General features: G+C 49.0%; 1 protein-coding gene across 4 annotated transcripts; it reads right to left on the bottom strand.

Annotated features, from left to right (window-relative positions):
* Positions 1–658: 658 nt before the first annotated feature.
* Robo4 (roundabout guidance receptor 4) lies at positions 659–12,915 on the bottom strand. Of its 4 annotated transcripts, none has more exons than XM_048796255.1 (18): positions 12,728–12,915; positions 12,056–12,385; positions 11,652–11,809; positions 11,349–11,469; positions 10,937–11,064; positions 10,610–10,838; positions 10,271–10,383; positions 9,563–9,731; positions 9,229–9,414; positions 9,073–9,115; positions 6,732–6,868; positions 6,370–6,633; positions 3,438–3,545; positions 3,084–3,222; positions 2,756–2,878; positions 2,299–2,657; positions 1,413–1,619; positions 659–1,276 (listed from the first exon to the last, which is right to left on the bottom strand). In XM_048796255.1, exons 1-18 carry the CDS (start codon positions 12,795–12,797, stop codon positions 1,266–1,268), a joined length of 2,895 nt encoding a protein of 964 aa, XP_048652212.1. In that variant the 5' UTR covers positions 12,798–12,915; the 3' UTR covers positions 659–1,265. The 4 variants fall into 4 exon arrangements, with proteins under 4 accessions (XP_048652212.1, XP_048652211.1, XP_015354477.1 ...); XM_048796254.1 differs by having other exon boundaries at positions 2,756–2,917; XM_015498991.2 differs by having other exon boundaries at positions 2,756–2,989.
* Positions 12,916–15,309: the final 2,394 nt, after the last annotated feature.

Consider the following 15,309-nt stretch of genomic DNA (forward strand, 5'->3'; position numbering starts at 1 on the left):
AAAAAACAAGTTTTAAAATCCCAAAGAAAAGAGAAGCTTATGGGAGAACCCCCAGGCAAGAAGAAAATGCCTTTTTAGTACATCCCTATAGAGCCTGCTTCTGTATTGGCCCTCCAAAGATCTCTTCCTGTGGTTCTGTTCATGCCCTGCAACTTGTAGATTCTGCCCCTGACATTTCCCACCCTGTAAGGAAGACTCAGGTCAGCCTGCTCTCCAGCAGCTTTCAGTGGCTTGGGCGCTGGAAGTCCTGCACCCACATCCATTTCTTTGTTCTGCTGTTTTGTCTAAAGAGTGTTCAGTAGCCAACCATCACAGGTGGTTCTACCTTTTATGGAATATAGCTACTTTGTCTATTTTTAAGGAACCATCTGGGACTGGTCTTTGGAGAGGAGGGCTGGAACTGTAGAAAGCAGGAATTGTCTTTTCAAGATAAGTTGCAGGATCAGCAGAGCTTGAAACTTACCTGCCCACCCCTTTCCTGGATTTTGCTTAAAAATCTGGTGGATGTACCTCACTCTCCCTTCAATTGCAGGACAGAGATGAGGGACACTCTGTGAGTGTCCATGAGTGCTCCACTCTTTTTCACCCAGGGGGAACTCTTGCCATCTCTCCAAGTGCCCTCCCCAAATAATGCCCCCAGGAAATGATTTCACAGAACTCAAGTCTTTACAGTTTTATCATGTCTAGTTCCTTAAACTCAAAGTGACAACAGGATGGGAAGGATGCTTTTGTCCTACATTCTTACACCTTCTTTCCTTTAGCTTCCTCCCTAGATCTAGCTCGAACCCTTGGCCTTGGCACTTGGTAGGGTCTTGTTGCCTACATACATTGCTCTTTATTTTCTTTACACAGTGTGGCTGGGGAGAGGGTTGAGCTGGTTTCTAGAAGAGGTCCCAGGGAGGACTAAAGGGAGACTACAAGTGCCTTCCTCTAAAGCCCTCTCCCATTAGCTGCTGCTTTTCTCCATGGAGACATTACTGGCTCCCCCATTTCTCATGGAGCTAGCAGGAGACAGGGCTGTTCCTTAGGCCACAGGCTTTGATTGTGGGAGTGGTTGGAACAAAAGAGAGTCCTGAAGGTAGAGATGACATTTTGCTTCCTGAGGGCTCCGGTTCTGCTTTCATTTGTGGAATCTCCTGGAGGCTGAAGAAGGTGGACTCCCACTGCAAGAAGCATAGGCCAAGACCCCCAGGCCATACACCAGACCTTGTGGGTAGACAGGAGAGATGGTCCCGATGCTCTTCTGGCAATCTCAAGGTCATGGTTCAGGAGGAATCTGTAGAAGCAATTGAAGGAAAGCAGAGTTACCCCCCTGCTTCTATCTTTCCTGCTGGACCCCAGGCTGCCTCTTGACTCCTCCCCAGGACTCTTCAGGTTAAGATCACTACATTAGCTAGAAGACAGACACTCACTGCCATCCTTGGGAACAGGACAGCTCAGTTGACTTCGCTGGCAAGAGATCCTAGAGTCAGGGGGCCAGGGAGGCAGCCCCCTTCCCAGCCGTCGGGCATGGTTGATCTCCTCATCCTCCAGCCAGTCGGGCCTCCACTCCCACAGGGGCAGGGAGAGGGTGGAGGTCAGGAAGAGGTCATCCCGTGGGGAGGGTGGTGATGAAGCATCTGTCACAGAGGGTAGGCATCAGTGGGGGACTAGCCTTTAGCCCCTAGGGACCAGTTTAGGACAGAAAACTTAGGACCAGCTAGATTAGGGTACACATCCAGTCCTAAACATAATCTAGCCCCAACTCAACCCACTGGTCCCAGTGGCTATATCCCCAGGGCCTAATGGGAAGGCTAGTCCACAGTCTCTTTTGTTTTCTCTCCCTCTGTGTTCCACATGTCTTCTCACTCCTGTGTGCTTCCACACCCTTCCTCTTTCCCTGGCCGCAGTAGAGGTTGAGGAGCAACTGGGCTCAGCTCCAACATGTCTAGCAGAGTGGCTCCATTATTTATATGTCAGCAGAAGGCAGCTCAGGGCTTGCTGGCCCTTGGTGTTTCTTCCCCATACACCCTATCAGGTCTTCGAAGCCCATCTTACTAATCCTAAATCTATACTTTGCCCCCAAGAAAAATAACTAAACCTGTGGCAAATGAGAGAGCAAGGATAATCCAAGACAAAGTGCCCATAATGGAGGGAAGAGAAAGCCCTGGGAATGGCAAGTGTAGGGAGAGTATGGATAAAAGGCCAGAGGAAAAAGGATGACAAAGAGATGAGGACCATTGAGAAGCCTTGTCTCTTGGTTGGGGATGGGGTCTAACGTAGTAGGGATGAGGAGTAAGATGGGGTGGTCCCATGTACCAGTGAAGACGCAGTCTGTCTCTCTGGGCTCCAGACCAAAACCAAAGCTATCCACAGCTACTGCCAGCGCACGGGCAAAGTGGGCATCAGCGAGGAAGGAGCCGTCAGAGGAGCTGACAAGGCTGGCTCTGGCACTGGGGGCATTATCCTCAGAGGCTGAGCCCCAACCATTGACCAGAGAGCCCTCACTGGGGGTGGGAGTGGGGCAGGGCCGAGGTGGGCACAACAAGCCCCCTGCCTCAGACTCCACTCCTACCCCAGCCCTGCCCATGTCTGCTAGCCCTGAGGCCGTCGGGATGCTGATGTATCCATAGGTTGAGGGGGGTGAAGGAGCCCTTGGCATTGGAGAGACACTGTTCCTAGAAAAAGGCAAAATGGGAGATAATACAATGGTTAGGGTAGCGGCAGAAATGTTCCAGTCTAGCCAGATTCTCACTGAAGTTCTTTGGTTACTCACCGGGGCGTCTCCTCACCCTCACTGAGTTCCAGGCAAAGGGCCACCTCCTCAGGGGTCAGTACACTGTCCTGATCCTCCCCCAGTGATGACAATGAAGAGCTGGACAGGCGACTGGAAGCTGGACTGGGACCAGAGAGGGAAGAGGCCTGGGGGCTGGGGGGCCTGGAGGGAGTATGGATGGAGAGGGGGGCTGCTGGCAGCGGGGCAGAGGGAGCTTGGGGCTCCACCAAGTGCCTGGTTGGGGTGAGGGAGGGATGGCAGGATGGTTAGTGCCATTCCTCATCCACCTAGTCTCCCAGCACTGCTTCCTGACCCCATGCCCTCTTACTGGGTCTGCTGACTCTGAGTCGGGGTTCCACGAGGAGAGAGGGGAGTTGGAGGGAGAGGGCGAGTCATCAGATCATTTGAATTCCTGAGAAGTTGTGGTCCCAGGGCCCGCCAGGCCACCAGAGCTCGGGGCACAGCTCCTGGGAAACAAGAGCCTGGTGCTGAGACTGGCAGAATCTCATTTGGCCCCAGATCCTAGTCTGCCTGCCTGAACAGCCCCTCAGCTCCTGCCTCCTAGCCCAACCACTCAGCCTCCTTCAGGGACAGAAGGAGAAGCCAGGCAGAAGGGACTGGAATGGTGGGCGTCTATAGCCCGTCTCACCCTTTCACTTCCTTCTCAGAATCCCCTTCTCACCTGTGTTTTGAGAAAGATTCTTGGAACCTCTATTTCCCAATTCCCGGGCCCAGAGCTCCGTGGAACAGCTACCCCGGAGCAGTGGAGAACTGTTGGCTTGGTGCAACTCTGCAAAGGAAAGAGCCAGTAGCTGGGGGTCAAGCCAGAGTGGGCCTTTCAGACCCCAACCACAGACTCTATCTTTAGCCTTGTTATTCATTTCAGCCCATCAGCTTTGTCTTGTCCAATGCTTGGCTTCATGACTGAGCTCAAGAAATGTAAACATATCAGTTATTTGTTTGAGTGGAAACAGAAGGGGAAAGCCAGTCCTGGAAAAGGCCATATTTATCCCAGCTCATTTTATTTTCTCCAAGGGATCCTGGCAACAAAAAGCCTTCCCATTTCAGTTTCAATGCTATTTGAATAAATTATACAAAAAAATGTTAGCAAGGTGAAAAATTGAACCTCATTGGACATACCTGAGTTGCAATAAATATTTTTTTGAATGGAATAAAGAATGAACAAGGGGGGCTGGGCTTACGGCTTAGAGGCAGAGCATTCACCTAGCATGTGTGAGGCACACATACAAATAAAGATATGAGTGTCCACCTATAAATAAAAAATAAATATAAAAAAATGAATGAGGGTCTTTTGTGCATATATCTGGTAAGATAAACATAACTAAGGACCTGATATAATGAATAAGAGACAGGAAAGTGCGATTGTAAGAATAGCCACAGTGGAGAGAAAACCAAGCTAAGGTCAGATAACAAGAAAAAAGAACAAGCAGGTCTAGGGGAGCAGGAGGACTAAGAGAATGCCAGCTTCAGAAGAGGAGGAAACTGTTTCTTGGAGTAGATGACAGTAGGAGACTCAATTCCATGGCTTTGGACAAGGTTACAACATTATCTTGTTGTTGCTGCTGAGGTCCCAGGAGCCAGATGTGGAATATCAGGTGTCTACCTGCCAAGAGGAGACTTGAACCATCCTGGGGCAGTGGGGAGATGGGTCTGGTAAGGAGAAACAGGGTGAAGTAAGGACCTGAACTGCAGGTTAGGAAGCCTCATTGCAGAATTGGAAACATCTTAAGAATTGACTGTAAGGGCTGGGGATATAGTTCATTGTAGAGTATATGCTTAGCATGTGAAGACCCTGGGTTTGACCCCTAACATTAAAAAAATAAAAAGAACAAAAAGAAAGAATTGGCTATAGAAAACCGCTCTATTCTCATAGTATTAATGCTTTGAGAGGGCTAAACATCCCATGTAAGTCAATGCAGTTCTCCACAGAAAGAATAGTTTTTTTTTGAGGGGGGTTTGAAGGTTTGTGTGTGTATATGTGTGTGTGTTTTATTTATTTTATTTACCACTGAACTATAGCTACATCTTCCTAAGCCCCCTAAGTGAGACTTATTCCTTTTTGGGTGGTATTTCATTTACCCAGGATTTATAATGCAATAGCTCTGAGGCAAAGGTGGTAAGAATTCCAGCTTTTCTAATACTTAGAATAATAAATTATCAATATTAAATAAGCTCTTAATTATTCTTTTAAAAATATTTCTTAGTTGTAGATGGACCTTTATTTTTATTTATTGGTTTATATGCAGTGCCAAGAATCAAACACAGTGCCTCACACATGCTAGGCAAGTGCTCTAACACTGAGCTACAACCCAAGCCCTCTTAATTATTCTTAATCCATCTTCATTTTAATAAATGTTGGATCATACCCACTTTTTAAAAAAAGGAATTGGTAGAACATTTGCTAAGTGTTTCTAATCAGCACAAAAGACTCATAAAGACAGCAGGTGGAGTGCAGGCCAGTGTTCTGCAAGACAGAAACATTAGAGAATTTCAGAAGGGAGCTCCAGAGGCATTCAGAGTAGCCTTTAGAGGTAGATCATTCTGGCTTCAAGGCTGAGCTCTGCATATTACTTGTGGAATTTTGAACAAGTTTCTAAGTCATTCTGACTTTCCTTCCTTATCTCTAGAAGTTAGAGAAGTAATTCCTACCCAATCTATTGTGAGGACTAAGTGGAATAACAAATATAAATAGAGTACCTAGCATATAGAAGTTGCTTAAGAATTGGAGACTGTAATTATTTCTCTCTGGAGAGTCAAAGAAAGGCAGCTGGAAGTTAGAAAAGAAATCTGTCCAGGAAGGAAATGCAGTTGTCCCTCAGTATTATGGGAGATTGGTTCCAGGACCCCTATATGTATGAAAATCCAAGGATGCTTAAAGTCCCTTGCATAAAATGGCATGGTGTTTTCATACAACCTAAGCAATCCCTCTGCATACTCTGCATACTTTAAATCATCTTTAGATTACTTATCAAACCTAAAATAATGTAAATGCTATGTAAATAGTTTTATACTATATCATTTAGAGACAAATGACAAAAATAAAAGTCTGTACATGTTTGGTACAGATACAATATTTTTCTTGAGTATTTTGAATTCATGGATGGTTGAGTCCATGAATGTGGAACCCGTGGATACCAAGGGCAGACTATATCCATTCCTCTCTGAGCAGCAAGTTGGGAGTTGGTGCCAAGCAGACCTGAATGCAGTGCATAGATGAGTTCATCAAGCCTGAGGCTTCCTGCTAGCACTGGCCACATTCTTCCAGGCTCTAGAATTACTTGTTTGCTGGTCAATTCCTTCATCAGACAGGCTAGGAACACCTAGCGGGCAAGGGTTGTGCCAGGTATCTGTTTTATCACAAACAAATGGCATTCAGTGGTGCTCACTAAGTGTTGACTGGGTTGAACTGACTGCAGGTACAGTGCTCACTATTATAAAGAGAAGCTGAGGGGACCATCTCCCAGCTGAGTGCTCTGGGGAAAGGGAAAGAGGCCTATGTCTGCTGCCACAACCAACACCTGGCTTCAAGGCCAGCAGTTCCTACCCGATTTCCACTCCTGGTCCCTCCCACCACCAACACCTTCCTATCTTACCCTGCTTCTTTTTGGTCTTCCAAGCCTCTGTGGCAGCCAGAGACAAACGTGGTGAAGAGAGTCCCCTGCGGCTGCAGAGGCTGTCTGAGCTGGGCCAAGGATTGGAGGTCTGGGCCAGCTGGGGCGGGAGGCGCCTGGCAGCTGGGGCCTGTGGGCTTGGCTGGGCTGGAGGGCTAGAGGGCAGCTCAGCAATGAGAGAGCCATAAAAAGTGCTGGTGTCTGGAAGCAGGGGAACACCAGGGCTTCTGGGGTCCCAGGAGATCACTGCAATAAAAACGACAGGAGGAATTATGGTGAACACATTGTAGCCCACCTCCCCACTCTCCATCCCTGGGATCCTTGCCCCCAAAAACTATGCTTACAGGAGCGCCGACAGTCTAGAGGGTCCCGGGGGTCTACTCCCAGTCGACTGTTGAGGCTGCTGCTGCTGCTCAGGTCCCGAGAGCCAGAAGTTGAACGCCAAGTGTCTGCCAGCCAGGGGGAGTCACTGTGGTCCATTCTGGGGCAATGGTAATGGTGGGTGGGGGGCATTAGGCAGGGAGAAAAATGGGAACCTAATTGGCCAAGACCGTTAGCTCAGAAGAAGTTAATGAGAGGGTAGTATCAGCTTTATCTTTACTGCTTTTCAGCCATCCACAGACTCTGACTTGGTGCCCCAAATTCAGTACCTCTTTTTATCCTGGGACCAGGGAAAGACCAAGTTGCCAAGAGCTGTGGGGTATTAAGGAGAGAAAGCTATGGACAATGAGATGAAGAAAAAAAAAAAAAAAAAAGATCTGGAGCCAGCAAACATGGGTTGACAATCCCTAGCCACTACAGTTTACAGCCCCTGTCAAGTAAATAAATCAATTAGCTTGTCTAAGCCCATGATTACCCATCTGTAAAATGGAAACAATAAGACCTTTCATATAAGGTTGACACTGTGAATTTAAAGGAGGAAATTCAGCTGGTAAATTAAGAGCTTGCTACATGAATATTGCTTTCCAGCTACCTAAGTGATCCTTTAAGAACAAGGACCTGACCAAAGCAATTCTTTACCTAGAACTTTCAGTGTCTCCCTGTTTACCAAGGTAAGAGTCCAAATGCCTAGCACGGTGAACATGGCCCTTGGTTTGGTTTCCAGCTTCCTAACCTAACTTTGCTCTAACACATTCATACCTTATTCCCCAACCAGAAAAAAGACTTGTCTTTTCCTGTGGATGTAGCAGGTGATTTTTTGTTTCTCCATCTGCCCTTTCCATTTTTACTGTCAGAATAAATATGGAATTTTTTTTTCTCCTGTTTCTCCACTCCAATCCTTTCCATGCATATTATACATGCTTTTGTGCTGCCAAAACTGGGTTGTTTTCATGCCTGTCTCTGCCTAGACTGAAATTTCCTGGTGGATGGAGACTATTCCAAAGGAACGGATGAACCAAACAATTAGAATGGAATCTCCTTCAAGAACAAAGAAGATCCCAGGGGAGCCAGAGAAAGTTCATGTTGGAGCACGCAATGCTCAGGAGATAGCTGGAAGAGGGAAGCCAATGAACACAGAAAAACTCAGGAACACAATGCCAGCCAGCTTGGAACTTTGTTCTAGACAGAGAATCTGACAGCAAAATGGCAGCTCCTCTGGCGTGGTGATGCACACCTGTAACCCCAATATCTTGGGAGGCTAAGGCAGGAGGATTGTGAGTTCAAAGCCAGCCTCAGCAACTTAGCATGGTGCTAAGCAACTCAGTGAAACCCCATCTCTAAATAAAATACAAAATAGGGCTGGAGATGTGGCTTAGTGGTCGAGTGCCCCTGAGTTCAATACCTGGTACCCCCCCCCCCCAAAAAAAAAGGGCAGCTCAAGGCCTGGATATATATAGCACATAAAAGATTCTCAATAAACTTTAGTTGACCAATGCAGATCTAGAGTGTGAAGCCTCCTATAGGAAATTCAACCAAATGAAGAGCAAAACAAGTAGGCAAAGAGATGGAATGGCTTCTTAGTGCAAAACCTGGCTACTAGGAGAAAAAAGGATGCATACTTTCTTAGTATCATGTCTCATGATTTGGCAGCGAATCAGATGGAGCAGAAGTACCTACAGGCTGGCCCTGTTTTTGAACAATGAGTTAGAAGCTAAGATGTAGGGATTGAATGCCCTCTGCTGGAAGTATGGATGAATAATGGTACAGGTCTGGTTGCTCAATGCAAGATTATTCACAGAATGCAAAGGCACTACTAGGTAGACACCGAGTATAGAGAAAACTAGACATTAAAACTGGTCATATTGTAATTATTATTATTAACTCTGGAGTTAATAGAGTGCAGTGCATGTCGGTAAGAGGCAGGTGACAAGAGCATTGGATGGGGGTTTCAGAAGCCCAGCTGCTAGGGCTGGGGATATAGCTCAGTTGGTAGAGTGTTTGCCTCGCATACACAAAGCCCTGGGTTCAACCCCCAACACCAAACAACAACAACAACAAACAAAACAGAAAGCCAGCTGCTAACTGAAGCCTTTAGCAGAATCTCTTGTTTGATGACTCTCAGCTGTCAAGTGGTACAATAGAACAATAGTGAAAGGGAAATTAGCTGTCACTTGGAGTCCCTGGAGAGATTCAGATACTAAGATTCCAAACTGCCTGGCATTCTATTTCCTATCCCAACTCCACTGTTTCTTGATCCCCCTCTGCCTTTCCTTTATTCAATGTCCCTCCCCTTTGATTACTCACCTGTGTTTTAAGATGGCATCCTCACTGGTGTACCTGTAGAGACCTGAAAGTGAGAGAAAGGCTAAATCTATCATTTGGCCAGAGATCTAAACTTCTGTAGTAGCCATTCTGGCTGGACCAGGGGAGGCCTGTGTACCGGGAGGTCCCCACTGTCACCTGGGCCCAGGTGCACACCAGCTTGGCGCCGGCGGTGGATGCACACAGCAGTACCCAGCAGCAACAGCCAGAGCAGGACACCTCCGCTGGCGATGACCTCTGGCCGCCTCAAGGTGGCCCTCAGCTGCTCCAGGGTCCAGAGACCGTGCTTGCTGGGTTCTCGGGCAGATCGCTCACTGGTCTGCTCTGTATAGGATGGGATGTGGAGCTCAGGAGGAGGTCAAGTGAGGTCCAGCAGATAGGAAGAAGCAGCTGGAAGTGTGAGGCAGGAGAGGATAGGGGAGGGGAAGGGGGGCTAGAGGATATGGGTAAGGCCTGAGGGTGCTGTCCTCACCTAAATGGAGGCAGACAGGGGTACTGGGTTTCCCAGCTCCAGCACCAGTGACTGCAGCCACTTGCACACAGTAGAAGCCTGGTATTCGGGTGGTGATCTCCAGCTGGGTCTGCTCACCCACTACGGTCCAGTTGACTGTGGGCAATGAGGTATTGCCCACGCTGCAGACCTGGGGCAGAAGCAAAGGTGAATAGCTGTCTCAGGCACTGTCACAGCAACTGAGCCTTCCTTCAATCTGCAGACTCAGTATGTGGCCATCCTGTGCTGCCACCTACTGGGGACCCTCCTCCCAACAAGTGTCATAGTTCCTATTCCCCGCTTCTCTACCAAGCAAGATAGACTTTTCTCTAGACAGAAGAAGGGTAAAGTAATTTGCTAAATATGCCTAACACTATCAGTTCTGAAACTTCAGCATGCTTTAGAATCACCTATAGCCTTTTTAAAATACAGGTGGCCAAGACCATTCTTGAGTTTCTGATTCAGGAAGCCTGGGAAAGGACCTGAGAATCTGTATTCCTAATAAGTTCCCAGGGGTGATGCTTATATTGTGGATCCAAGAACCACACTTTGAGTCCCACTGATATAGTCTGGTTCAATTCGTGTTCTTTTTCTTGTGTCTATGCACAGGTACGGTTCCTCAGTAGCTACAGCAAGAAAAGGGGGGTGATGGTCCCTTGAAGAAAGGCTTTGTCCGTTTGTAAAGTATACCTGGTATCCACGGATGACACCATTGTGGTTTTCAGCAGGTGGTGGGACCCAGCTCACAAGGATACTTCCATTGCCAGGTTTTAGGGTGACTTCCTGGGGTGGGGCACTGGGCACTGGAGGGAAGGTAGAGAGGCTAAGTAATACTAATCCTTCAGGACTCTTTCAGGAAAAAAAGTTAGAATGGGAGACAAAGAGTTACAGTCCCGTTAAAGACAATAGAAGCTTTGTTTAGTTCTGCTTGCCTGGCTAGGGAAGAAGGGAATCCAAGAGTGGGACAGTCCAGGGGTACTCAGTCAAGAAGGAGCCTGGGGTTGGGTTCTGGGCAGATCTGTTCCTGACCTTGTTCTGGCAGCCTCAGGAGCAGCACATTGCTGTCAGGGCCTCGAGCCCGACCAGAGGATGGTCTCACTTTGAACTCGTAGTCTTGGCCCCAGTGGAGGCCCCCAAGCTCTGCACTCTGCCAGCCAACCAGCAGCTCCTCTGCCCATGGAACTGCCTGGCCTCCTGAGGCAGTCTGGATCCGGAACAAGGCTGTGTAGGACTGAGCAGGTGCAGCTGGACCACTCACCTGTGAAGGTAGAGAAAGGGTGAGGGGTGGTTAGGGAGCTCCCAACAATACTTTCTTGAGCTCTGAACTGGCTCTTACCCCTGAGTCCTGTGTCTTACCTTCCAGCTGAGCCATACAATAGGCCCCGATTTGGGACTCTTCTCAGGATCTGGGTTCAGCAGGGTCACATTTTCTAGCTGAATGCGCACAGCCAAAAGTTCCAGAGGTTCCTTGTGGTCCTGGGACTCTGTGAGAAGCATAGGGCTGGGGTGAGGCCTACAGGCCAAAGTGAAGAGATGGAGGAGTGTAACATCCCCCAGCCATGGAGGAACCCAAACTCCCAGAGTTCTTAGGTCTAGGATGCTCCTATTTCACTCCAGTAAGGGGGAAACTTCCCCTACAGGGTGCCCCCGTCACCCAGACCCAGATCCTGATCCCAGGGTGAGCCCTGATACCTTAATATAAATCCAAATCTGACCATCCCATCCTAACTAGAACTCCCCCAACCTGCTTAAGCAGACCATCCCTTACCCTGGACAGATACCCTGGCTGCCCGGCTCTCCCGTTGTCCTGCATTGTTGTTGGCCACACACATATAGGTCCCTGTATCGCTCTTCTCTGCTCTTTCCACCAGCAGAGAACCCTTGGACATCTGTCAGGGCATGTACAAAGTGAAGTTTTCAATGTGGGTGGGGTTCTGAGGCTGGAGGGCAGCTTCAGGATTTCCCCTCCTCTAATTCTGCCAGGGGATACAGGGCTAGGGAGTCCGTCAGTCCCTCAGATACACCAATTGTGCCCAGGACAGAATGAAGGATAGAAGGGGGCGCCACTCACCGTGTGCCGCCCTGGCTGCAGAACTAGGGGTTTCCCATCTTTCCACCATGAAACTGAGGGCTCTGGGTAGCCCCAGGGTGGTCCACACTCCAGAATAACTTGCTCCCCCACCACAGCCACCTTGTCTCGAGGCTGGATCTGGAAATCCTCCTGGAGGACTGTGGGGAGGACAGTAGGTCAGCAGGACTCAGGGCTCAGGCCTCCCTTTCCCATGGTCTTGCATTGGTATCTCCTGCCATAATCACCCCATTCTGCTTTGCCCACCTTCTAAGCCTCACATGTAGGTTCAGGCAAAGCCAGCTTTCCCTCCAAGGTCCCCCAGCCAGGTTTCCCCTTACACATTGCTCAGCACAAATATCTCATCTCAGGTCTCACCACCCTCCGCCTCCCCTCCCAGTCCTCACCAGCTACAGACAGCCGAGCCCCTCTGCTGACTGCTGTGCCAAGTTCATTGCTGGCCTCACATGTGTACACGCCCAAGACTGTGGATAGGGCCTGGTCATCATAGGTATGTCCCCGGGCAGGAGGCCGCAGCAATAAAAGAGTTCCATCAGGTAGGAGGTGATGTAGGTCTGGGGACATCATGCTCAGAGGCTGCCCATTCTGAAGCCAGCGGATAGTAGGAGGTGGCTGGCCTGATGCTTTGCAGCTCATCTTGGCAGGGCCAGAGCCCTGGAGCAGCTGGTCCTGGGGGTGAACTAGAATCTGAGGTGGGAACTCCTGAGCCTTGCTGCCTGGGAGGGAAAAGGAAACAGAGCTGGGTCTGACTATCCACAAGACTCCCAAATCCGTGCACCACACTATGTTCCCCTGTGCAGGAGTTTGTCTGACGGTCTGTACTACTGACAGTTCATTCCCAAATAACAAGCTAGCTGGGAGAGGTCAGGGCCAGCATGCACAGCATCCAGGCCAGAGCTTGCATAGTCTCTCTGTCATACACACTTACTCACACATACACACTATCGTTACCATCATCTTATCTCTGGCATGCTCACTGCAAAGGGAAGCAAAAGAGCCAATGTTCTTTGAGCCTTGTATCAGGGAGCATGGGCTAGGAGAGGGAGGGCCCCACTCACCCAGAACGAGCAGAAGAAGGAGAAACAGGAGCCACCTGACCCTAAGGAGGCCCATTCCTCCAGATCCCATGGCTGCTTTCAGGCCTCTCCGTCTGTGTCCCGAGCACTTTGTCCCGCTGCTCTGAGCTCACAGCAGAGAGAAGGAGGGGCTGGGTGGGGTGGCCGTGGTTGTTTGTGACTGAGACTCTGCCCCAGTAGGGAAGCAGCTTTGAGGAAACCGATGCTTCCTGCCTGGCCCTCAATGCCTTGGAGAACTGGGCGGAGATTAGAGGGGAGAAACTCCCTGACCTCCACCTTTTGGCCATAACCCCTGACCCTAACTACAATCCTAAGGTTTACCTCATGTCTGGTTTGGAATTTCTTAAAGGGAATCCTAACACCATAACTTTACCCACCTCCTTAATCCTCCAACCTTAAAATTCTACCTAAATACTATTCTTGAATCTCAGTCTTTACCCCTTTGCATCCAGGTGGCCCCTTGTCATAGTAGAGCGGAAACTAAGAGGTGAACATAGGGACACAGTGCTAAGAAGCTGAGGACAGAGGGCAATGGGGCTGTGAGCCATGGAGAATACGTGCAGAGGAGCAGGAGTGGATGCGCACTCCATGGTCCATGGTCCATTTCCCCAGAGACACATGGGGCTGGGGCAGGGGAGGCCAAAAGATAGGAAAGAATCAGAACATCTGGCTCTGCAGCTTCCCAGTCTGCCATATCAGCCCCTCCCCACAACCTGGAGAGGCTGCTCTCCCCTCTCAGAGCCCAGCTCCTGTTTACAGGTCTCTTCCTTCCAAATCTGGAATCTCAGCCATTTCCTGGAGCTGCTCACGGAAGGCCAAGGCCAGGCTCTAGGCCTCAGCGGAAGAGCGACTAGGCTTTGTTCTCCATTGTTCTGAACAGCTTCTCCGCAGGGCCCCTAACCCAGCTGGCTCCCACCCTTCCTCCCCTTCCAAAACAGCCAGGCTTCAGGGCCAGCCTCAGCCCTAACAGCCTACCCAATGGAAGGCCTCTTTCACTTCTCCTCTTTCCCCTCAAACTGAGACCAAGATCAGTTAAGACTGAATCAGAGCAACAGAACACCATGGTCTCTACGAACTAGGGGCTTCCACAGCATTAAGAACAGACAGAATGAATGTAACAGAGTGACAGCTAGAAGGACAGGCACTAGAGCCAGAGAACAGAATGTGAGATTTCAGAAGTGGAAGTGGTTAAGGGAGTGTGGCCAAGTCCGAGACTTGGGTCCATGTGTGGCCGGCAGAGGGGAGTGGGGTTCACAGGGCCAAAGATCCATAGGGCCAGATTGATAAAGGAACATTCATACAGACACTAAAGTGAGCCATGGAAAAGACAAGAAAGGATGTCAGGGGGAGCAGATGGGCTTACTTCACTAGGGCCAACTTGAAATTTCCCAGCCAGGGAGCCTCCAAGAGTTATTGAGAACCTTGCTGCTCCCTGCAAGAATTTTGCTGTGAACAAAGAGTCACTCCTTAAAGTCACTCCTGTTCCTACATTGTACTTGGGGGAGACCAACCAAATTCTCTGCTAATGTTTTAATGCCAATTTGATTTTACTCAAGTTTCTATAATCCAGAAAGATGCTATGTGTTGCCCCCGAGGAAAAAGAAGACAGGTCTTAAAGGAATTCAAGTCCACCACTAGCCCTATCCTCAGCCAAGTGAGAATGAACAGGTGAGACAAGGAGAAGTGCTGGTGATATACCACAGGGATGAAACCCCAGAGGTTGTGGCAGCTGAGGAATGGTCCCTATCCCAATAGTCACTTGTCCCATGTCTGGAGGTCACCTTCTGAATAACCACTCCCTGCTCCCAGACTCTGAAGAGCCAAGTGCTAAGAACTAAAGAGGATGATGGAGGGACCAATCACTCTGAGCCCTTCCTGTTAGGCATTAAGGATCCTTCTCAGTCAGTCCAAGCATCCGGGGCACTCAGGGATACATGGAGTAATTGCCAATGGAACTTCCCAACAGGGAGATTTGTCTGGATGGCTCTCAGAGGTCACAATGCCCATTTCCAGCAACCTGTCACATCAGCACCACGATTGTCTCATTTCCACAAACTAAGGAAGAGCTAAATGCATGAGTCATGGGGATGATGTGGATGGATGGGAGCCGCTTCCTCTTGTTATTTCAGGGAAACCATTCTGGGGTTATGCAGGCCCAGTGGCCAGTTTAAATACTACCTTGTGTCACTCCTCGTTGTAGTGTTTTGTATTTTTGTGAATAACTCCTTAGTTGTTTATAAGAAGGAGGAGAGAGAAGAAGGGTCAGGAGCTCTTCTGAGTGACCCTTCAGAGGAAATTCTTCTTCATCCGGTTCCTGGCTACTCTGGCTTCCTGTAGTGTGTTTTCTGAAGATGCAGCTGGGGGCTCCTGCTGGCCAAGCTGTTTGGGTAAAAGGAATGAGCTCAAGGGAGATGAAGCCTTGCTCGTACATCTTATGGACCAAAAGATTCTGAATAATTTGTATAACCTCTCTGAACCCATTTTGTCATCTATAAAATGTCTGCATGAAGCTTATGGATAGTGGATATGAAAGTGTGTTGGAAACACTAAATCTGGTTGAATTG

The sequence above is a fragment of the Marmota marmota genome, unplaced genomic scaffold, assembly GCF_001458135.2.
Source record: "Marmota marmota marmota unplaced genomic scaffold, marMar, whole genome shotgun sequence".
NCBI lineage: Eukaryota > Metazoa > Chordata > Mammalia > Rodentia > Sciuridae > Marmota > Marmota marmota.

Excerpts from the sequence above, each read along its gene's own strand:
- Robo4 (XM_015498991.2), bottom strand. The coding sequence starts at position 12,797 with ATGGGATCTGGAGGAATGGGCCTCCTTAGGGTCAGGTGGCTCCTGTTT. Across the intron at positions 10,384-10,609 it reads CCTGAGGCTGCCAGAACAAG|TGCCCAGTGCCCCACCCCAG; the intron begins GTCAGGAACAGA and ends CCTTCCCTCCAG. Across the intron at positions 9,732-10,270 it reads GTGTCATCCGTGGATACCAG|GTCTGCAGCGTGGGCAATAC; the intron begins GTATACTTTACA and ends CTTCTGCCCCAG.